The sequence below is a fragment of the Numida meleagris genome, chromosome 18 (genome assembly GCF_002078875.1).
Source record: "Numida meleagris isolate 19003 breed g44 Domestic line chromosome 18, NumMel1.0, whole genome shotgun sequence".
NCBI lineage: Eukaryota > Metazoa > Chordata > Aves > Galliformes > Numididae > Numida > Numida meleagris.
Genome location: NC_034426.1, coordinates 5,239,870 through 5,263,572, shown reverse-complemented (window position 1 = coordinate 5,263,572; position 23,703 = coordinate 5,239,870). Strand labels below are relative to the sequence as shown.

The 23,703-nt window shown below is 43.6% G+C and overlaps 2 protein-coding genes and 1 long non-coding RNA gene across 7 annotated transcripts in view; 2 read left to right on the top strand and 1 right to left on the bottom strand.

The window, feature by feature from the left end:
• On the top strand, nucleotides 12–1,369 carry LOC110407621. The gene is made up of 2 exons (XR_002443960.1): nucleotides 12–153; nucleotides 1,051–1,369. It is a non-coding gene; the product is annotated as an uncharacterized LOC110407621 (long non-coding RNA).
• On the bottom strand, nucleotides 3,651–19,233 carry CRK (CRK proto-oncogene, adaptor protein). Of its 4 annotated transcripts, none has more exons than XR_002443958.1 (4): nucleotides 18,893–19,233; nucleotides 11,984–12,519; nucleotides 8,983–9,153; nucleotides 6,122–6,247 (listed from the first exon to the last, which is right to left on the bottom strand). XR_002443958.1 is itself a non-coding variant. In XM_021415470.1 (3 exons), exons 1-3 carry the CDS (start codon nucleotides 19,134–19,136, stop codon nucleotides 6,240–6,242), a joined length of 618 nt encoding a protein of 205 aa, XP_021271145.1. In that variant the 5' UTR covers nucleotides 19,137–19,233; the 3' UTR covers nucleotides 3,651–6,239. The 4 variants fall into 4 exon arrangements, 2 of the variants coding, with proteins under 2 accessions (XP_021271145.1, XP_021271144.1); XR_002443959.1 differs by lacking the exon at nucleotides 6,122–6,247 and adding an exon at nucleotides 7,518–7,986; XM_021415470.1 differs by lacking the exon at nucleotides 8,983–9,153 and having other exon boundaries at nucleotides 3,651–6,247; nucleotides 12,154–12,519.
• The window catches only part of NCBP3 (nuclear cap binding subunit 3), a 21,279-nt gene continuing 16,920 nt past the window's right edge, over nucleotides 19,345–23,703 (top strand). The window contains exons 1-2 of one of the 2 annotated variants that reach the window (XM_021415458.1): nucleotides 19,345–19,451; nucleotides 20,407–23,638. In XM_021415458.1, the coding sequence (XP_021271133.1) occupies nucleotides 23,432–23,638 (207 nt within the window). In that variant the 5' untranslated portion in view covers nucleotides 19,345–19,451; nucleotides 20,407–23,431. Of the gene's footprint in view, nucleotides 23,639–23,703 lie in introns of both variants that reach the window. The other variant, XM_021415459.1, reaches the window with a different exon arrangement.

The window sequence follows — 23,703 nt, the reverse complement described above, 5'->3', positions numbered from 1 at the left end:
GCGCCCTGCGGCTTCCCATGGCAACGGCGGCTCCTTAGCAACGGGCGGGAGGCGGCGGGGCCGGGTTTGTGAGCGTGGCCATTTGCTCCCGATCAGCGGCCGTGGGACGGCAGACGAGAGGGCGCCGCCGCGCTGGGGAGGCGAAGGGCCGCGGTGCGGGGCCGCTGGGGGCACTGCGGGGCGCTGAGGGCGGGGGTGGGGCTACTTTCAGGGAGCCCTGCTCGCGTGAGGGGGAGCCGGGAGCCAGGGGGGGGGGGGGGGGGGGGTCGGGGAGAACGGCTTTTCCCTCAGTTTGGCTGCGTCTTTCTCCTTTCTCTCAGTCATGGTGCCTTCAAAATCCCGCAATCCCTCGCTGTGCTTTTGTACAAAGCACTGGATGTGTTTTGGGCATAAGAATGCCTTTAGAAAGGCGAGCTGCGTGATTGGGGAGCGCTGTGCAGGCTCCGCAGGGCGCCTGTGAGGCGGGGGCTGAGGGCTCAGGGCTGGGCTGAGCCTGAGGCTGGGCGCGATCGCTGACAGTTCTGAGGGGCTGGAGTTAGAACGTGAGTGGAATGTTTCATGAATTCCTCGCAGTCTGTCTGCAATACATCGAGCAGGCATTTAAATAATTGGGATAACGCCTCCGTTTGCCAAATCAAAGTGGTTTGGAGAAAAAGAAGAGGGATTCTGCTTGGCTAGGATAAATGCATGGTCTGTTCTGGGTGGATATGAACTCCCCAAAAGGAGGTTGTAGCGAGGTGGGGTCGGCCTCTGCTCCCAGGGAATAGCGATAGGACAAGAGGTCACGGCTTTAAGTTGTGCCAGGGGAAGTTCAGGTTGGGTATTGGGAAATAAATTTGCTCTGAAAAAGCAGTGAAGCAGTGGCACAGGCTGCCCAGGGAGGAGGGGGAGTCCCCATCCCTGGAGGTGTTCCAGAGCCGTGGGGATGTGGCACTGAGGGCCGTGGTCAGTGGGCACAGTGGGGTGGGGTTGGACTTGGGGATCTGAGAGGTCTTTTCCAACCTTAATCATTTGATGATTCTGTGAACAGTCTCGTGTCTCTTTTTCCAGTGTCTCCTTGGATGGATGGGTGGAAGGGTCTCAGCCTTCCTGAGGTGTGAAAGCCCACAAAGGCCTTTGCAGCTTCTGATCCACAGCAGAGACCGAGCACTCCCCAACACCTCTTGGACAGTGCTGAGTATCCGTTTGCTGTTTTATATTGTGCCCACTGAAAGGGGCACGATTTTAATAATTGTTTTATTGCTTCCTGATTCATTTCAATGCATTATTTCAGTTAATGAAACAGAGCTTCAGGCTGTGTAAAACTAACAGTTGTATGGCTCACTTACGGATATACCTAAAAATATTACAATGATTTTTATATAATTTACCTAACTAGAAGATTGATGGTCTGTTTCCATGGGACCTTTTGGACCCCAACTGTTGTGCAGTCCTCAGGATTATCTGATCAGAATTCCATATAGGAAAACACAAAGATATTGACATGTCTGGACTGAGGGGAAAATTAGGTATCAAGTCCAGGAAAAAAAGAACACAAAAGCTATTTCCAATCTAAAGGAAATATGATCAGAAAAATGCAGATTTTGTTGAAATTGGGAATCATGATATGCCTTTACCTCTGAATTGTTCATAAGGACGCAGTGCAATTACCAAGGATCTGGTAGGCATCCAAAAAATCCCAGCAGTGTACAGTCACTGCATATTTGTGTAACATCGTACAACTTAAAATTACCTCTGCACTTCATAAATCTTAACCAAAAAAAGCCTATTTTCTCAGCAGCTGAGACTTAGTTTTGCATGGGGCTGGGCACAATAAATCAGATTTGCCTCAATTCAGGGACTTTACGTGATCCTCAATTTCCTCATGCAATCATTGCCTCGTCCTCTGCACCCACAACATTTACACAAATTGATTCAACCACTACTGCAACAGAAGATCTCCACTGCAAGGAGGAGCAATAGTTCTCTGCATAAATCCTGCACGACAAAGTCACAGAGGTTAGCAAATACCAGTACTGAGGTAGGTGAGCAAGGAGTAAAGCTGAGGGCAATACTTCCACCTATGGGAACTTTATTTTTTCCATCTGAGGCTGATGGGCTTATTGTGTGGAGGCACGACAGGACATCTCAGTATAGTTTATGGACATCTCAGTTGGCATCTCAGTATAGTTAAATACAAAGTCCCACTTGAGGACTCCACTAAACAGTACTGATCAAGAAAGTTATCTGTAGTAACCAGCCAGGTGAATACCAATTAACTAAAATGCAGAGTGCTTTAATTGTAATGCAATGAGAGAAAATAAATGCCATTGTTGGACTTACCAGCAAGAAAGAGGATTATTGATCATCAAGACTCCTCCCTGCACACTCCCAGAACACACACACAGCGCAGTAAAAAGTGTTTCAATTGGGAGTATAAAATATGGCCTGTTCTATGCAAGGGCCTTGTGAGCTAAAGAGCACCTCCAGAAGGCCAAATGTTGGGGGGATTTTGATTAAGTCATCTAAAGAATCCCCAAACTACTTCCTAATACATCTCTCTAGTTAGAAATGAGACTAAAACTGTGAAGTCTCATTTTTACTTTCTTCCCAAGTCCTCCTTCTGCAGTGAAAATACTTTTCCCCCTTCCCCTTGACTTAAGGAACTCAGATTATTACAGACATTCACCTTGCTTGAAAAAGGCTGTTGTATTTTCTGGTTGATAACTTATTTTAGTAATCTTGTCCTCCTGCAGGTGTTAGGTTTAATTGTTTTAATGTAAGCATGGTCAATTATAAATGGACTGATCAGCACATCTGTTTTTATATTCTTAAATGCAAGTATTACAATGACAGCTGATTGAGAATGACACCAAGCCAAAGTTTTGGCTATACTTTTATTTACTTCACATACTATGAACATATACATTACATGCTACAAAAAAAAATAATTAAAAAAAGACTTTTAACTGTCAAGAAAGTGGATAGTGTTATAATACAATGGCACATGTTCATATTTTTCTTCAAACTGGTTTGGTTAGAATCCTTCCCCAAAACCATTAACAAAAAAATGAAGTGTTTTATTCTTAAGATGATTAGAAATATTTGCATTATTAACAAATACAATTCAAACAGATTAACAAGATTTAACCAGGTCAAATATTAGTAAAAAGGCTGGGGTTTACCAAAATGAAATATATATTAAAAAAACATAGCAGCCAGTTGTACTTTTAGTGTGATATAATGTGTAAATGCACCAGAAGAACACAGTGTCATTGAGCATTCTGCTTTCACGGTGTATTTCTAGAAATGATTATTCTAGTTCTAACACCTGCCTATGCACAAGAGACCAAAACCACAGCCAAACAGAGACAAAAGATTGCGACCAACGTTCTTCGCAATGATTCTTTGCACGCATTGGGAAGAAGAGAGAGAAGAAACAGAAGAGGAAAAACAAAGGCCACAGAGGAGTTAATCTACATGTTCATGAACCTATGTTCTACCTATTTTCTGTTCAAAGAGCCTGGTAAGTTGAAATGTCTATTTTGCACAATTGCAAACATTTATTTCTATCGCCTATGGAAAAAATCACATTTCAGCTTCGAACTGAATAGTGGTAAACAGCTGCATGAATGTATTGGTTGACTAAGAAAAACTGCTTGACACAGAACTTAGGATTCTAGTGCAACAGCAGCTATTAAGACTCCTCTAGTTTCTTTTTTTTTTTTTTTGCTCTTTCAAAGTGTACAAATATTTGCAATTTATACAGTCTTCACAAAAAACACATCTACAAACTTTGCAGGGTATTTGCTAGTTAGCAATTCAGTCGATGTCTTTTGTATTAAAAAGGCAAGATTTGCATAATACAATTCCCTTCAGGAAAAAAAAAGTCATTTTGCTATCTTAAAATAACTGCTGATTGGAAAGGTATAAACGTATGGGCTTTCATTAACTGCAACTGGAAAAGAAAATGCTTCGGAACAACTGTGTTACTCTAAGAACAGTTTGTAGTGCTGCTTCTGTAAAACCTGAAGAAAAATATTAGCGTATACGGGCAACTGATAAGCTCAGGGTTAAGCCTGTGTTAGAATGCAGCTCCTGAAAAATCAGTGGCAACAAACACTAAGACCGGAGGAAAAATACAACTTAGCCTTCAACAAACCAATTTGTTCCTGAACCTCGAGTCGGGTTCTGAATTTGTTTCCTCGGGGTGGGTGTAGTACAAAGCTAGAGGTGGTCACAGTCAGAGCGGCGGATCGCCCTGACCAGGAGAAGGATCCAGGCTAGAACAGCGCTGCAGTTCCTTCATTACTGTTATTCTTGGGTCACCGTTACAAGAACTGTCTGCTTCCTAATAACCCTTAGTACTGCTTAAGGGATCGGTGACTGAAAAGTACGATTCATGTACATTGGCGTTAGTCTACGGAATTATCGGGTGCCCATTACCTGAAAATTAAGACTTGCTAATGAATTAGTTCCGAAGTAAAGCAACTAGTACTTAAATATAACAAACATTAACGTTTCCAGCATGTTACACAGTTCTGAGGTAAAGTGTTACCAGTATTCTGTTTTGTGGGTCGGTGCCTTGCAGCAATAGCCTTTGCAGTGGGAACTAGCCCTCGCAGCATTTACAACCTGTGAGACATCCTCGTCTCACATGGTTTGCATCAGCCACAGTAAGATCTTCAGTTTGATAATATTTAGAAAAAAAACCTGTTCTGTGTAGTTTATCATGTAATCAGTTACACAATTTGTTTGCTTGGTCACTAGAGTGCTATACTGGGAAAACAATCCAGGGTACAGACAAGGGTTAGTTACTTCAGTGTTTAATTTTAGTTTACAAAACTTACTGAATCCATTCTGATTTATGTTAGAGAAAACCAGAGAATTAGAAGAACAAGCTTAAAAAACCAACAAACAAAACCAACAAGCAGTGCACGATACCAGCTAGTCAATGCACTGACTTTCATTATGAGCTATGAAGCCATAGTGACTCTATTACACCTTTTGGAAATCAATCCAGAAGCACACAAGTATTTTCCATTAGTTTATTAAAAATAAAATCCTCATGAATTCACTATCAAATATTTTACAGATGAGAATTAAACCAGAAGAGTCCCCAGAGTAATTTCAAAGTAGAAGTAGTATTTGGTTTGTCAGTTCACCACTTTTGACAATGATTTGTACTGTAATGCAAACGGGTACTGAAGAATTCTAGAGCAATTAAACTGGCCCTATGGAATTTATGTTTGTCTGAAAGCAGTGCAAACGTTTTAGTACATCTAGGGAATCAAACACTGCTTTAAAGCTATGCCTTAAAGTGCTATGCATTTATTTCTCAGCACTGATATCGATGTTTACACTTCAATAAGCCTTGTATTTGTGGATAGAGAGTTACTGATGTGTTAATAGAAATTTTAAATTAAAATCAGCTGCTATGTCTGAAGCATCAACAGTACTGACTCAGTCTAGTGTCCACCAACGTCTAGAATTCCGAGGTTGATTTGTTCTGTCACTTACCATTAAAATGGTATGTATTTGTAAATCATAAGGCTGTCCCCAACGTGCTCTAAACAGTCTGTACTGTGCATAGTTAACTCACCATGCAAAGTACTATAGAGCCTTTCTAGGACAGAGAATTCAGGATGGAAAAAAAAAATATGGAGAAAGCTCCAGGATAAATTTATGGGGAAAAAAAAAACAACCAAAACAAACTATCTATACATTGAATTGTCTAAGGTTGATGTTCATTGCCTGAGGAAGAAGCAACATAAACAAAAGGACTGGAGAGAGCTGTAAATGCTATCGTAGCATCTCTGTTACTGCTTTCTCCAGCTGATGCTCCTGGCAAGGTCCAGTCTGCTGTGCACATGGACATAAGCAGGCATTACAACCCATAATCATGTACTAGTTCTGCCACTTGACACACAAGTTATCTACTGTCGTACCCTGAATTACGTGACCCTTGATTAAGGAATGGTGGTGTTCAGTCCCAGGGGTTTGCAGGTTATCAGAATGCTTGTACAAGCAATACCGCTTTCAGCTTCTGTCGGAACATAGTCTTGATGGCATCTGCAATAAAAACAAGTTGAGATTGTTCCCATCTGCAAGCGCAACTGTTGAGCCACACTCAGCTGAAGTCCTCATCAGGATTCTGTTGATCCAGCAGGCGGACATGTGTGAATGGAAAGTGACCACGTTTGCCATTACATTCTCCTTCCCACTGACCACTCATGTTAATCTTTGTGACCTTTACCAGCTCACCGACCTGCAGGGGAAGGAAGAAGGAAAGTTTCAATTCACATGAACACACAGGATGAGCTGCTGCTCCCCCCCCGTGGTGTCACATCACCCAAGTGTACCACAGATACTTCTACAAAAAGAGTTTTGGTCTTATCTGTGCACCAGCCTACCACCCAATGTTACTCACTCATGAAGGAAGTATAGAAAGAAACTAGCTAGACTAGGTGAGAACCACCCTCTAGTCTGCAATCCAAGACCAAGCTTTCTGAGCATGTCTGGGCCCTGACATCAGCTGCTATCACAACAGCATCTGATAGGATAGGATGCTATTTGACAGGCCCTGGCTGAACTGACAGAGGCTTGTGCTCTCCTTGTACTGCATCAATAACCCCGCGAGGGAAGGGAGCCAGGGAATGCAGGTGCATGAAGTAAACACTCATCTGCAAACTAAACGGCTCCTTAACGTTGCAATTCCTCTCCAGGTAGTACTGAAAGAGTTTGGGCTAACTGGGGGCTACATTTCTACAGCCACAGATTCTAAAGCACTCGGAGAATGTTTGGGTAGTACTGCCCTAAGATTGCTCTGTTCTGACTCTCTTAGCATCCACATCTAGCCATTACCAGAGGTAAGGCCAGATGTCTTTCAGTCTTTTGTCCATGGATTTCTCAAATTCCACGCGTATAGTGAAGACAACTGATGCCCTCCTCCTATTATACCCAAAATGGCTAGAAAAATAATAGTTACTATGGACTGGCAAAACAATACGCTGTAGTCTAAAAGCACCCAGTTCTATGTACTGCACTAAATAAAAGCACAGTAATGCATCTCATATTCTAATCTCCAGCATAATACATAACCAATTAATTCTAAAGGTATCACCTCCCTTTGATAAGGGCGACAAACTGCAGAGCAGATATTTTCCCAAGGCTGACAGTGATGTAGTTCAAAGCGGGGCCACAAGTCTGGGTCTGATCAGTCCCCAGCTCCTTTGCATCTTAAAGGAAATGTTAATTAGCGCTTGTACAATAATTTACAAAGTCACTGAAAAATATCTGTGACATTGAAAAGCTGTCTGCCCATTTCTACCCCTCTGTGTAAAATGTTATCAATAATCTTCTTTATGAGTAACACAAAGGTCTTCAGAATTCTTTCCAGGTCACAGACAGAAAATGCTTTGGGGACAAATATACTCTATTTTCTTTCACTAATGCAGTAAATAAACTCTCAAAGCATAGCCACAGTGTCTCACTGCATTTAACCCAGAAATTCACTGAACATACAGTTACATACATGCTCATCACTGTCCCCAATTCATCCGAAGCAGAATCTCATTATTCTCACTTCCCAGGCAGTGAATGAAGAATAAGGAAAGCAATTTCAGATGCTGGTCGTCTCCATTAACTTTACAATTTCTAATCCCTTGCAATCTTTTGCCAAAACAGCTTTTAACAGTGCATACATTTAAAACACTGCATGGACATTTAATTAAGCTTCCCATAACTCTGATGATTACTTATCTGGTAATGAGAGGTACACTGGGGACTCTTGCTGCAGCTTTGTTTCTTTTCCTTTTGTAGTAATTAGCATACACATTTTCATGAACCATATTTTGAAGAAAATCCTCTTATGGATTTGCTACAGGCAAAAAGGAAGCCTCCCTTGACTTCTGCACGCTAGTTTCAGCTCTTTAGGAATTTCATCACGCAGCATGTAGCATTTCGCTACCGCTAATAATCACTGGGGGTTGTACCAATAAAAATACTCTGTTGATCAAAACAACAGAAAGCTATAGTTTAATAGGGAAAACATTAGATGTGACAATAGTAGAAGCAAATAATCTTATTTCCTAATCATCACCGTTACAAGAACGCTATCCTAGATATCTACATTACTTCAGATCTGGATACATTGCACACATCAGCCTTCAACAGCAAAGTATATGACCTCCAAGCCAACATGAATGAAAGAAGCACGTCCTCCTGTGTAGCTGAACAACAGCCTGGCATAGCCTGGTGGAATCAATGACTGAAGAGACACGTTTAGAGACACTGTGCTTCTTTGTATTTTTTCAAGCTAGAATTATATCCTTTTCTTAACAGATCTTGGATAACTCTACTTCAATTGTTTCTATTTACAAAAAAAGTTATATTTAAATAGCTAAATGTGCATTCACTGCTTTCATTTTGTCTCTAAGATTTCCCTCCTGTTTTTTTTTTTTCCCATTTCCATCCTTACTGAAGTTGGAAACACTTATTTTTATTGTGGGAGCCATTTTCCTACGTTTTGTGGACCGCAGACCAAGACACATTCTATCTACAGGTCCACATCCAACATAATTTACACACTACTTACCTACCATAACATATTAAAATAATATATATAATATGCCCACTGTGCTTGGCAGAACTGTATGAAGACTCCAAGTGGTACAGTACAGGCAATTCTGCCCACATTAAGTTACAACACATGACTAAGTAAACACGGGTCATATCACAAATGCTAGCTTTGTGAAATGGCTCCATAAGATAATTTCTGAATCTGCTCTGAAACTGCATATCCATCTCTAGTTCACATACTCTCCTGAAGACAATACAGAGAAACTTTTAGCAAAGCTACCCATTATTCCAGTTGCTGGAACTCCCAAATTTTTCCACCAGAAGACGATGTTCCCTCTGAATTCTCCTCACTTTGATTAATGGTATTACCAGTCTGTTGCACATCATCCCACCAAGCCCGGAACCCCAAGGAAAGCACTGTACCCTGCTATCAAGCCAGACTTGGAGCAGTTCTCTTAAGACTTTTCAAAAGGAAATACACTCCACATGCTGCTTCAACGCAAAAAAATGAAGCTTCATGTAAAGACTTGTGGATGCTGTGGTTTTATTCCAAGTGCTCCTCTTTTGAAAGGTCAAAATGGTGGAGTCCTGTTACTGTTATTGAGGGGAGGAAAAAGAAACAAACTAAGATGGAATGATTTCAGAGTCATTAACCACATAGATCTTCCCTTCTTCTCCCTTCTTTTAACTAATATATACTCAACAACTTCTTGAATAGTCCAGTTACAAGCAAAATAAATGGGGCTAAGCCCTTCCTCCGTAGCACAGCACAGCCTTTGTTAGAACGTAATTTGCTCTGATCCTCCTCTAAGCTCTTCAAACCCCTGTTAGTTTTAACCTAGCAGCACAGATAGTTCTGTTTGCAGTTTGGGCCACAAAAATGTTTGATGTTAAGAATTTTATTTGCTTAGGACAAACACTGGGATCAAACCCCACCTACAAATATCACCCCATTTAAGACAGAGTTTTCATTTGGAGGAAACAAATTTAGATTTATAGTTAGGAGGTTTGGGCAAAAATGGACTGAAAAGATTTACGTAATGCTTTCTAGTAAGCCACTGAAGAAAGAGATCTCTGAATAAACAAAGAAACACCATGCAGTGAAAGGGAATGTTAAAAAAAAAAAAAAAGACAACGAGAAACAGGAGAGACAGGATGAAGAAAAAAACTGGGAAAGGTGAAGAGCACACTGCTGCTTTTTCCTGCACAGACACTGAAAGCAGTTCGATAACGTGGTGATTTGAAATGATAAAGGGCGCAGAGAAACGAGGAAGCACAATTAGAAGCAGCAATGAATGCTTCAAGTTTTAAAACTGAGTTTTCCCAATATTAAATACTGAATAAAGAACGAATGCTGTTAACACATTTATTTGGTGTACAGCTGTAGCAGGATGGGTGCACAGCATCCCCATCGAGAGCTCCAGTCTGTCAACCAGCAAGCGTTTAAGGAAGATGACACGGCCCACAAAGACCACTGTTGTAGCAGGAAGGTTATAAATCTTATTTACATCCTCACAGATGGCCAAAGCCTACAGATTTCTCCATTCCAACCCTTGGACACTTCTGCTAACTAGCACACCAGCATGAGAAGCCCACAGCAGTGGGAGCTAGTTCAGAACAAAGAGATGTTCTCCATGAAATTACACCTTCCGAAAGCACAGCGTACTTGACACAACATGAGTTTGAGTGAAGAGGAGCAGCCTAACAGAAAACCAGCCAGGGCACTCACAGGCTGTTATCCAATGGGTAAGAAATGTTGCTTTCACTCGGATTTGCTTACAGCAGCCCAGATTACCAGTATTTCCCCCAGCCTCACCATTTTGCTCTATGCTACCAAACTACAATCTGAGTGGTGTGGTGGGGTTCTGCTTTAAATGCAATGAAAGTTAAGCTTAAAGGAACACTGGTAGCACACTGGGGTTAGTTTAAGCTTAAAAACAAAATCCAGAAAGAAAAGCAAAAGATTTTGATACAATATACTGCAGCAATCTAGAATGCCTCAAAGAAAATCTGATTGGAACACTCCACGATGCTCAGAAATACTCTGAAGCTCCAGGAGGTGCCAAGGTGAAAGTGGTGACAAAGAGAGGAAAGGAAACAGCATTGCAGGTATTACAGAAATTGGAAGGTTAAAATCTTTGTATATTTCCCCCGAATTTGTTGAGTTGGCACGAACTTCTATATTCGTGCTTTTCAATCCCCAAATCTCCATTCTGTATCCCGGCTCTCTCAATTCAGAAGTGCAACAAACCTTACAGTAACTCAGAATATATTTCCACTGCTTCCCTAGGCAAATTTTTATGTACAGTGGGGAAAAAATTTCAGCTCTCCCAGGTTATACATCAATTACCAGATCTGTAGAATGTGCTACATTTGCCAATCGTGTACTAAAGACATGTACATATGCTTGCCACATTGCTGAAGTATTCAAGTGCATTTTATGCCACACAAAATTAAACAAATCATTAAGAGTGCAGAGATGTTCTGACTCAGCACAGAAACTGTTTTTTCCCCAAGTACTTAAAATGTTATATAAACAGGAAGTCAATTAGGTATCAGGAAATTCCAGAGTGTTTAACTCAAAGAAAGCCTAGATTAAAGGATACAGTTTACATATCATCCTAAGGCAAAGGTCTGCCACTTAGAATACCTTGGCCTCAATTTCCTCAAATGTAACTTGGGGGATAACTATTTGATGCGTGGAGACAGAGCACCATTCTCCTTTTTAGGAGGGGAAAAGAATCTCAAAAAGAGCACAGACAAGTATTTGATCATATCAAGAAGTGAATCAACCTCAGGGAAACTCATTGCTTTATCACAAACAATACTCCATCAGTCACTACTTCACCTCCCTAATGAGTTGTAATACATGTCCGTGATTCACAATCTAAAAAAAATGAAGCAATCTGCTTGAGGTCAAGACATTAAAATAAACCCCTACGCGTGATCATTATTGTCTCAGCATGAGTAATTTCAAAGTGACTCTCAGTGCTTCCACCAATCGCTTTTAAACTGCTGGCAGAACGACAGAGTCACTCAGCACACCTTCAAAGGCTGGGGTGGAGGCACGCAACATTGAACACAGGTTCAGACACAACATGATGAACCACACCCTCTCCCTCCCCCTAAAATAATGACTGGAGAAGTGAAAGGTGGATGAGGAAACACTTATGTTAGTGATGTTTGACAAAAGACGCAACACTGGATCAGTAACCTAAGCATGCTTGTAATCAAGCTAGTCTACAAGTGACTCTAGTCACTTATTTAAAAAAAAAGCAAAGCTTTATCGATAACTTATCAATCATGATGCAAAAACAGCTTTACAATGCTTTTTTCCCTTTCTTATTCCTACAAAACTACAATGTGATGGAAAGGGAAATCCCTTGAACAGATCTCTTCTTTCTAAGTTTTGCCCATTATGTACCTCCAAAGCCAAGGCTGTCTTGTCGTAGGCATTAGGGACTCGCTTCTGGATAACCCGGGCATAAATAGGGCCATTCTGAAGGTTAGGGAGCGGAGTGTTGATGCTGGGCTGGGCATAGGGCCCTGGCTCCGGCCCACCCAGTGGTTGTGGGTGGGAACTATCCTGGTTACCTCCAATCAGAGTAGATACTGAAGCAGAGGAAGGTCTACACTTCTCGACGTAAGGAACAGGTATCATTCCCCTCTTTCCTTCTTTGTTTTCTGCATTCCACCATTGCTCTTCAGGTTTATCCCAGATTTTCAGTATGTCTCCTTTCTTAAACGGAAGATCTTCGTCATCATTTCCATTAAAGTCAAAGAGAGCTCGCACATATTCAACTTCCTCCTGTCTGAGGATAATGCCACTATCCTGCTTGGATCGGGAAACTGGTTCTATCAAGGTTGTAGTGTCCAAATAGTGTATTTTGTAGAATTCCAGTAACGACGGCAAAGAATCAAACTCCTGGTCACCTATTCGAAATCTGGTGGGATTCAACCCTGAAAGGAAAAAGCAAAACGTCAACAAAGAGAGTGTACAACAGTTACAGCTGTAAATTAAACATCTGAGAAGACTAATACCTCTACAGGCAAGTAATTGGATACTGAATTTGGTCATCTTTAGATCAACGCTCATCGTATTGAGCTCTTCTAGGTATTTTTAATCTAAGGGAGCATTATACTGTTAATGAGGATAGAGATTTAAAGATTGTGCTCATGACAGAAAAGTATGTAATAAATTGTTTGGCACTGCCAAACTTCCTGAATTATGACAGAAGTATCTAGAATCCTGCAATGTTATATGGACCTAACAGACAAAGACATTCAGTACATCTGCATTTCTCAGAAGCCTATACTATCTTCACTGAACAGACAATTCATTTTTCCCCCACTGAATACTCTAAATCTGGACAGCAAACGAAGTCCTTGTACAGTTTCTGAAAAGGGGTTTTGTTTAAGAAAAACCAACAACTATTTTTTGCAGTTTGAAGTGATTTCAAAATGACAGTACTGCAGTAATGATCATTTACCTGCTGGAATGAATCTCGGGCTGAGGGCATGGACACTACAGAAAAACACTTAGCACGGCAATGCAACAGTGTGTTCTCATAACACATATAAGTCATTCTTTTAATCTCCACTCTTATGTTTCCCTTGCCATATTTGTCAGATGGAGTCTAAGCTGCGAATGCGGACCTCAAATACATTAAAATGCAGATGATGTTCATATTCAAGACATCAGGAGTATCAAATTGCAGATAATCCATTTCAGTTTTCAATTGTGAGCTGCACTTTTTTTTTTTCCTTTTCATTTTTATGCTCATCGAGCTCAGCTAGGGAAAAACATCTGTATGATGTTCTATTTCCACCATGCACCATACACTGTGTAATCAGTTATGGGAAGAATTGTGGAAGGCTGGGGGAGGGCAGCGGAGAGGAAAAGATTTATGCTTTAATGAGTAACTCTTAGCAAGAAAGAGATGCTTACTTTGCAAGTCTGCCTCTCTGCAGGGAATATCTAACAGTTCTGAGAATGAGCCCTCTAGTACAAAGCTAGCAGAATTTTTCAGGCTGTCGCTGATCCAAAATCCCCTTCAAAGTAGCACTGTCAGCACAGCAAGCTAACATTACAAGAAGGTCTTTCAAGAGAGCAAAAAGGGGTTCTAATAGAGAAAGGGCAGATTCGGTGAGATCAACACAGACAAACACCCAATAAATAAGTTCTGAAGTTCCTGAAGGAATAGAAACAGCAGTTAAGTCGGTTACAGAAAATTCAAAGCAGCAGAACCAAGTCATAGGAAAACGCACATTTGCACGCATCAAAAGGCTGAAGGACTTTCAGAAGAAACCAGCCCCACTGCAATGAGCCAAAAAAAAAAAAAAAGCACAACATCCTCAAAAAAACTACAAAAAGTAACCAAAACCACACTGGCTTCACCAAGAGATAAGGAAACTAATGTAAATATCAGTGTGATGTGTGAACCTGGTGCAGAAAGAGGAGTAAGGCTCTTGGAATAATGCGTTACAGCCTGAAATAGCTGCCACACGTCCCTAAATAAAACTGAGTCGCACTCTCAAGAGGAAAGTCCACTGAAGTCTTGTGTGCGAGGAAGGAGTGACTGAGATCAATGTGCTACATCCGAGAAAGGAGTCTTCCAAAAGACATTTGCCACAATTGAAGAGTGAGAGAACGCAGCCCCTTCAAATGCATTTTAAGATCAGAATGATCAATGTGTTCCTTGAAGGGACAAAAAGGAGTGACACTATTTGCACAAAGGGAACACGCCCAAAATACCACAAGCGATTCTGATTCTTTTGTTTTAAAAGCAGAGGGCAGCTGCAACAATCTCAGGTCTGGAAAACAAGCTCTTTGCAACAAGAAATCCTTGAGCTTAATTCAAATTGTCAAAGAACATAAAGGCAGCAACGCGGTCACCGCCTGGAAAACTTTAATTGGAAGATTCCTAAATACACCGTGTCAAGACTAAAGAGTTCAAAGTCACAAAGAGGAAAGCAGGGGTTGGAAATAAAATACAACCACACCTTACCAAGCAGGTGCTAATCTCTCCATCAGTTTCTTTTGTGTATAGTCTTGTTCAGCTACAAGTTAACGAGCTGAGTGATGCTCACTTAAGTAGCAGGGAAATAATTCCACGCATTATGAGCTTCCAAGTCCTGCCATTCCCTGGTGTAACGAAACTCAAAGATTAACAGATTTCAGGCTCAGAGGAATTCTTCAGCTTCTTGTTTGAATTGCAACACTTCTCATACCTACAGGCCAATGGAAAAATTAAGGCAAGATCTATGATAAGGAAGTCAGAGCAAAGAGCTGTGGTTTTTTCTTTGTCTGGAGAAGCAGAGCTGTTTTCCTTCACAACCCTGGAACAATCTTCTTGAAGGCACAAGTTCTAGCAGCACACTGTCCGCATCTTCCGAGGGCTCTCAGGAAAAGCAGAATGCGTGCAAAGGTAAGCCTAGCTTCTAGAGGAACATTAGTCACTTCCTATTGAAGCTGGACAACTGAAGAAATTCTCTTCCCTTCTCCCCAGCTCTGCGCAGCCAAAGGAAGGACAGCTGCTCAGCTCACACCTCCGGCTGCAGCGCTGCTCGGCTCTGTAAGATGGCTCCTTCGAATCAGAAAGGGAAGGAGCTGCATATCATCTTTCCCACTTACTCCATATCCCAGCTCCGTCTGTGCTAGGACTTAACGTGATTCCATCCACTTCATCGTGGGGAAACAGCTAGTGAAACCTCTGCTCTCAGAAGGGTGACGAAGGGGTTAAAAATCCAAAGTAGCCAGTAATTAAGTTTAAAATCTGGACCCTGTCAGATCTCCATGACACATGGGCCTTCCTGACCAAAGACTTTTACACTCAGTTGGCTTTGTATCAGTGTGGAAAAGCTCGTTCATAGAGGTGCAAAATAAAATATCTAATATTCTTCTTGGGAGTGTGGGCAGGTGGCATAACCACAGAGCAGCTTCTCACTCCATCAGATCTCAAGGGTTTCGCATTTCTCTCTTCATTCTCATTCTGTCAGCACCACTAGGCAGTTTTCTCTTTATCCCTAAGCTTCGGTAAGCTTTCCTTTTTAGGGCATGGAAGACTTAGCAGGAATATAGGTTTTCAATTTCATCTCTAGGCACACTCCGTAAGCCCCTGCCCCCCATCTTCAAAAGCACGTTTGGGGAAAGAAAGGCTGCTCTTGGTGTTCAGGGTGCCAAGACACAAGGCTCTCACTCTGAAGACATCACAGTGACATATGACAGTTTCCTCCTAGAGCATACCTCAACTCTGTTACAGAGGCATCCCATTCTGCCTATTTCCCCCACCTCCATCCAGGTATCTTTTTTCCCTTGTTCTTCAGTACCTCTCTGCTCATGCCCGAGCAGAACAGGCAAGCACCCAGGAATGCTCTATAAAAACAGTGAAACCCAGTTCACTGGTTTCATGATTCCAGGAAGTACAGTCTGAATTTTTTAAAAAGTGACAATGGAGCGCAGTAAGCGCGTTTTGAAAATGCATGCTTACTGAAAACATCCCCTTCCATGCTGTCACACTTTTCTATGCCATAAGGAAATGTTACGACTTTGAGGCTCCTGGCCTTTCAACAAAAAACACATCTGTCTTTAGATGTTTCAGGCATTTTGTTTTAGCGCGCATCAGACACTTTCACCCTGCACTTGTATGTCAAATTGCAAACACATGATGTATTAAAATATTTCCTCTATTGTCCATTACCACGCTAATGCCTGCCACAGCTTATCAGGCAAAAAGTGAATTTAAAAAATAAAACAATCCAACTTTCTAACTGTTCTGCAATGGAAGAAATCTCATTTTTCTGCCAGCATGGCTTTCTATATTAAGGAAGCCAAAGCTCCTCGTTTCATTCATTCTGTATTGAAGCTAGGTTCCTGCACAGCAGCATACGAGCAGTCCCCGATCACATATGCACCTCAGTCACCTGAAGCCAACAAATCAAGATAGGAACTTGATCAGGCACATCTAGGTTTTCCAGTGAGTTGTGTGCATTTCCCAAACAATCAATTGCAAAAAAAAAAAAGTTAAGTATATGGAAAAATAACACGGTAAAGTTGTTTTTCCAAATTAGCAATTAGCAAACATTTACCTCATTTCACTGCACTACCTTCCCCATCCAAACATGAAATCATCTTCAATCTTCTACCAATAACTCCACGTCCCTTCCTTTAAAGAACATTTATGCCTACCACTTTTTCTGAAGGAAACTCTTAATTACACTTTAAATGTAATTTACTACGCACTCATCCTTTCTTCCATTAGTTTGAGTGTGAAACGAGAGCAGCATCAGCATGACATTCACTTAAACCCACTAAAATTTCAGCACAGAAATATCTGCGGTGGGAGAGTGAAGCAGCACCTATTCTCATAACATCAAGGTGGAAAAAAAAAAAAGCAGCCTTCCAAAAATAATTAAGCTTTTTAACACATTTCAAACCAACTGCATCCACAACCTACACAGCTACGATAGCAGATGGTCTTCTAAGGCAGATAAACGTTTAAAACAGAAGATAACTACGTCAGGTGCATGTCACAGAATCACAGAGTGGCTCTGGTTGGAAGGGACCTTTTAAAGACCTCCTAGTTCCAAGCCCCTGCCCTGGGCTGGCTGCCAACCACCGGACCAGGCTGCCAGGACACAGCCCGGCCTTGAACACCGCCACAGTTATTCTGGGCAACCTGTGATTTATTTTATTTTTATTTTTTATTTTTTTACAAAGAACACCAAAACATTTTAACATTCCAAATGTAACCTAGTCCATAGAATACTAAAAGGTATCCTACACTCTTAAGCTAGTAGTAACAGAAAAAGTTAGAATGGCTTTTCACCAAGATGATCTGACAGGGACATAGACTACACATTCAACAGCATGAAGAATACTGGTTTTCCACAGATGAACCACTCTACAGAAAACAGCTGCCCAGAAAGGTGACAGGCACACACTGTTCAGTGTTTTTCACTTCTAGCATCTTTAAAACCCTATCAGGATGGATTCCACTACAAAACGCCCTGGAAGCTTATTCTGCTCTGTGTAACACCTGTCACACATGTCAGGCACCAAGCCTCCACAAATCCATGAAAATCAACCTTTGTCTTGATAAGACATGAAACGCTGAGGAATCTAACATGTCTTGTGGTAAATCACTTCACCATCCACTTCCAGCTCAATGCGGCCACCTTTATCTCCTGCCTTACAGAGCTTTCTGTGACTTGAGCGTACCCTGCAGCAGTGGTAGATTCCTGTGACAAACCCAATGACTTCAGGCTTTCAACAATTTGCCAATTTTAAATTGCCCCAAGCAGGAGAGATCATTGTAAAATGGTGCAAACCCAACAGCAACAGGTTTGTTCTTTTTTCAGATGACTCCTTAGTCTGTGCACCCTGAAAAAAAATGTTTCTTTGTCTCTGCAGCGACTTATGTACTAACTTCACTCACGTCAAGTTCATTAGAACCCCTATGACACAGCTTTATTACGCAGACTCCCAAACTTTGCAGTGGTTTCTTTCTGAGATGCCAGCAAGACGCCCACATCATTGTGTGAGCGTTAATACCCAGACAGGAGCGGCTCCACCGCCAACTTCAGCAATGCCCCCAGCAGGGCATGGCTCGCTGCCTTTTAACTAAACCTTCTCACCACACATCTACAGATTCTACACTGCTGGGGGCTCTTGTTCACATAGCTACACTTGTGCATTCAGAAACATTGCTTCCTGTAATAGCTTTCTCCTCTATAATAGATGAATAGCTCTTTAAGGGTTAATGTAAGTACATTATTTTTGTATTAGAAGTTGCTGAGGAATAACATCGAATCTCCCCTTACAACACAAGGTGTGTGTAGGAGGGGGAACCCTGCACTTTACATCTGATCTAAAGGAACAAACATCTTTTCACTCCTGAGGAGCTCCCACTACTTAATAACCCACCCAACTCTGATTCATGACTAAGTTTAGCCTCACAATCTGTCCTCTTAACGCTAAACCATTCCCTCAGAATTCAACCTTTTAAGTGACACTTCCACAGATCCATCTCCAGGCTCAGGTGATACACCGCATCTACACATTACCATTCACTGCTCTATGAAGAAAACAAAAGAACGTGCAAAGCTCTAAAACGGTGTCGGCTCCAGGAGGGCTGCGCTCCGTGCTCGGTCCCAGAGCGCGTTTCGCTGCAAGACAGGTGCAGGCAAACGGCTGCAAGACGCGAATGAACTCCTCTACAAAGAGCAACACGATTCGAAACGCCGCCCGTGGGGAGAGCGGAGCCCCCGGGAGAAGGCGCAGAGCGGGGCCCGCAGCGGCTGAGGGGCACCGCCAGCCCTGGGGGTCACTCACCCGGGGCCCCAGGGCCCTCGCCGCCGGCCCTCCGGCCTCCTGCCGGCCCCAGGCTGTTGACGATGTAGTGCGAGACGCGGGAGCTCTCAGACACCGAGAGCACGAAGTCGCCGGGGATGGTGCCCGAGTCGCGCACCAGGAAGGTCCCGTGGCGCTGCCCCTGGAGCAGCGACACCGCCTCGGCTCGGCTCAGCCGCCCCCAGTACCAGCTCCCCTGGTCCTCGGAGTCGAACTGCCCGGCCATGGGGGCCGCCCCGCCCGCAGGCCGCACTCGCTGCCCCCGCCCCGCGGGCCGCCGCCGCCCGCGGTGCCCCGCTCCGCGCCCAGCCCTGCCACACCAAAATGGCGGCCCCTGCCCTGACCTCACCTACCGGAAGTGACCGCACGCGGGAGACGCGGGGAATTCGTGACGTCATATTTCCGCGCGGCCCTGGGGACGGGTGGCTCCCTGTGGGGCGCTGCGCATGCGCTCTGGGGAGATTGCTGGCGCTGAGGAGAGTGGTGTGTGGGCTGCCTCCTCGGTGTTTTCGGAGCTCGTTGGTACCGGCGAGGCCTGTCTGTGAGTGCTGAGGGGTCCCTCTGGGCACCTGAGAGCAGCAGCTACCCCTTTCCAGGGCTGCTTTCTTCATACCCCAGTTCTTTATCCCGGTGATGGTAGGGCCCGGCGTAGCGCTGTGAGGGCGGCCAGGATTTGTCTGTGCAGCTGGTGCATCCCGTTAGGAGATGAGGATAGCCCCGAGTGTCCCAGTTCCCCGTGGTTTCACAGCTTCTGAAGCTCGCTGTGATCGCTTGTGTGAAGCCAGCTTTGTCTGCACACAGGCAGGCACGTTGGGGATTCAGTTCACCGTCTTTTCTTCAGAGATGTGCTGGCACCCCCAGTTCCTGCCCTTGCCTTCCCTGCCAGCTGTATGTTCCCACCTCACAGCTGTGCCAGCACAGCTCTTTTCATGGTGCTGTGTCTTTCCAGTGAGGTGTTCAGTGTTAAGTCTAGCCCTGTGAAAGAAAAAGCTTGTTTTAACCCTGAAGAGATCACTGTCCATAGGGACCTGTAGATAGAGAATTACTTAACTTCCACTTCGGCCGCAGAGGAATGTGCATGTGGCTGCATGCACCATTAAGAATGGTATCTGTAAGGATGAAGAAATATATACCAATTTTAGATTGTTCTCTGAGATCTTAAAGTTCCAGAATAATGTCTTCAGAGTCTGGATATCTGTGTAGAGAATTCCATTCCAGCTCTGCTCAGTTCTGTAGGCTTTTATTTCCCCAAAGGAATGTGCTTTTTCAACTGTGTGGCCTCCCTGTGGCAGCACTCGCATAAACATAGAGCACAGCTGTCCTTAACTGTGCGAGTGCCATGTTCCTGCCTGGCTGGCTCACAGCACCTTTGCTTTCTTGTAGGGCACTGTGAAGTCCTGTAACTGTCTCATGGATGGGGCTTTGATATTGTGTCAGTTAACTAGTGTTGTATGAACCTTCACAATATCCCAGTGAAAAAACATTCTGTCTTACAGGTGGGAGGCTGAAGTTTGCTAAATATATAAGAAAACACCAGGTGTTTGACTTCTGCTTTTCTGATGATTTAACAAATGAGCATCCTTCCTTCGCTGATCCTGTTCTCTCTCCAGATGGACTGTAGGTAGGAGCCAGTCATGATCTATTTGGAACCTAGAGTCCTAGTTTCCCTGGTGATGCATGGAGTTTGCAAGCTAGTTGCAGAAATAGCACACTTCTGTGCTCAGGTTTTTATAGATTTGAAAAGCCGGAGATTCTTGTTGAGAGCCCAGGCTGCTAGGAGAATTAAATCACAGCAGCAGAAAAGTATGTCCATTCTGTGTAGTGTTTCATAGACTTCAAATAAACAAACCAGAACACTCTTGCAGTGGTAAAAGTAATCATTTCTAGACTCCTGCCAGACCATCATTTAAACAGAAAAAAAAGAAAGAATGAAGAAAAGCTGCTTTTTGACTGAGAGTCTGCTGGCTGATTTTTTTGTTCTTTTTCTCATTCCCCATTCCTCCTTTTCTACCCCATTTTCCCTTGTTTACAAGCAAAAACCTGCACCACAAAACTACAGGAGTTAGGGGGTTTCACCAGGTTTATTTTTCAACTGCTAGCAGTTGGGAATATTATTGCAAGAGTTCCCTCTGGTGGTCAGTAGTGGGGAGATGAATAATATTTTGCTGTAAAAAGCTTTTTTATGCTGAAAGGATTTATTGTTCAGTCACACCATCCATTATTTTTAACAGCCTTTCCTTACTTAAGGCTTCTCTCGATAATGACTGGTAACCTTTTCCAAATTCCTTTTTCCCTCCCATAATTAACACTCCACTCCTCAGTAGTTTACTACCACTGAATCATCCTTTCTGCACAAAGGCTGGAATAAAGGTGGAGCTGTTCTGCCCCAACCTGCGTTCCTTCGCGGGCCTTTTATGGGCAGAGGATGCAGTCTGAGGTGAGTGGAAAAGAACAGAGCTCTTGGCTGCAGACTTAGAAGAATAGAATTAGATCAGCCTGTAATTGTGAAGAATTCACAGTTCATAATAAGATTGTACAAGAAGCTGGAAAATATCAAGAGAATATTCCATTCAGCTACCCAACAGTAAAAGCCCTACTGGCACTCAGGCCTGGTTTTCCTCTTCTGATTTGATTGTTGCTGCCAGTCAGCCTAGAGGTGATTTTTTCCTAAGGAACTCTAAACCTGTGGCAACTTACCTAAAGCCACAATTTATCAGTAGAAAGTTTTGTGCTGAGTTCAGTGAGCAAGTAATGAAATCATGTTAAGCAGAGAGGGTTGTGGTACAGCTGTATAGCAAGGATCTGTCCTAGATGAGCATTCAAGGATTTTAAAACAAAATAAGGAAGTATCTGGGTTAAGTGACAGCTTCAGCTGCACTTTTATAGCCGCAGTGCAAGGCAACCTGATGTCACAGAATCCTGCTCCAGCTATTACTTTGAAGAGTTAGGCTTTGTAAATCTGATCTACATCACATATAGATCTAGATCACTGTGTTCTACTTATGAAAACCAAAAGGAGAAAAAGTGTATCCTTTAATTTATTTCCCTTGTCATTTCAAGAAATAGCATTTCTGCCACAGAAATGTTTTCTCTCCCAATTATTTCGGAATCTACTGCTCAGAGCAGGTGTTTCTGCCCTGTTTATTTCTCGTATGTTCACATTATGTGTACGTGGCCTCTGCCATAACCATGCACATCTGGCATGGAAGTATCACCTGTGGTGATGTCACTTGGTGGTTCCTGTCAGATGCTGGCTGTGTGATGTCAGCACCAAAGATAGTTCTGGCAAAATAACTGACTTTAGCTATTGTGTAAAGACCTCAGCCCAGAGGCTGTTAAAAATAAATAAACCTGGAGTGTGTGATGAGTAGCAAGAGGAGCTTTTAGTCCCATTGGATGATGTATGAGTGGAGGAGCCTTTATGTTGCCAGATGCAAAATTTCTTTATGCCAAAGTCAAGATCTGCTATTGAATTTTAGAATCATAGAATTGTTAAGATTGAAGAAGACCTCTCAGATCTCCAAGTCCAACCCCACCCCACTGTGCCCACTGACCGCGTCCCTCAGTGCCACATCTCCATGGTTCTGGAATACCTCCAGGGATGAGGACTCCCACATCTCCCTGGGCAGCCTGTGCCACTGCATCATTGCTTTTTCTGAGAAGAAATTGTTTTTTATATCCAACCTGAACCTCCCCTGGTACAACTTAAGGCCACCACCTCTTGTCCTAAGGTGACCTATCTCAGGGGTGTGCTGGAGGGTTTTGGTTTGAGAAGTGGCAAAACTGAGGTATGGAGCAGGATGGAAGGGTCACGTAGCCAGAGAAATATTAGGAATTTGTAATGGAATTATCTGGATGAGATGATGGTGACTGTGAGCTAAGGAAACACAGCTCTAGAGCCATCAGCTGTGTTACACCATGGGTGCCGAAATACTGATGCTGTTGGCCAAGGCAGGAGCAAAACTTGAGCTACAGCACATTTCTGTTCCATTGTGTCCAAGGGGATAGCTCTGCACTGCTGTGGGTGATCAGGATGATTAGTGGAATGAAGAACTTGTTTCATGAGAATTGCTTAGTAGAACTGTATGGTTTATTTAGCACAGTGAGAGAAAGGCCAAGAGGTAGATGATTCCTATGATTCTGTTAGGGTATGTCTCCTGACATACCCCCAGGTGCGAAGGCAGAACGTGACAAAGGGAACAACCGAACTGAGAACAGTCGGATACAGACACACTGCTCCTGAACAGCACGGAGGGGAGGCAAAACCTGAACGTTCGCAGAAGCCAGACTACTGCTGCAACAATCATTGTAGGAGGGGAAAATGGCGGTGAGCGGAGGGCCGGAGCAGCCGCTCTCTCTCCCCGTCTCTATGGCCGCGCTTGGAGCGGTGGCGCCGCTCCTGCAGCAGCTCCGGGCGGCGCTCTATGCGCGGTGCCGTCTCGGTGGTGGCTCCGGGAGGCGGCGCTCTGCACCGCGGCGGGGCCGTCTCGTTGGCCGGGCGGAGGGCGGGCTCGGGGAGCCATGGCGGCCGTGCGGGGCCTGCGGATCTCGGTGAAGGCGGAGGCAACGGCGACAGCGGCAGAACCCCGCGGCCCGGAGCCTGAGCCGATGGAGGTGGAAGAAGGCGAGCTGGAGACCATCCCCGTGAGGCGCTCGCTCCGGGAGCTCATCCCGGTGAGGGACGGGCAGGGGGAGCGAAGGAGGGACCGGCTCCTGAGGGGGGGCAGGGTACGTAGGGGCGGCCCTGAGGGCACCTGGGGGGTTCCTGTGAAGGAACAGGGGACCGCGGGGCG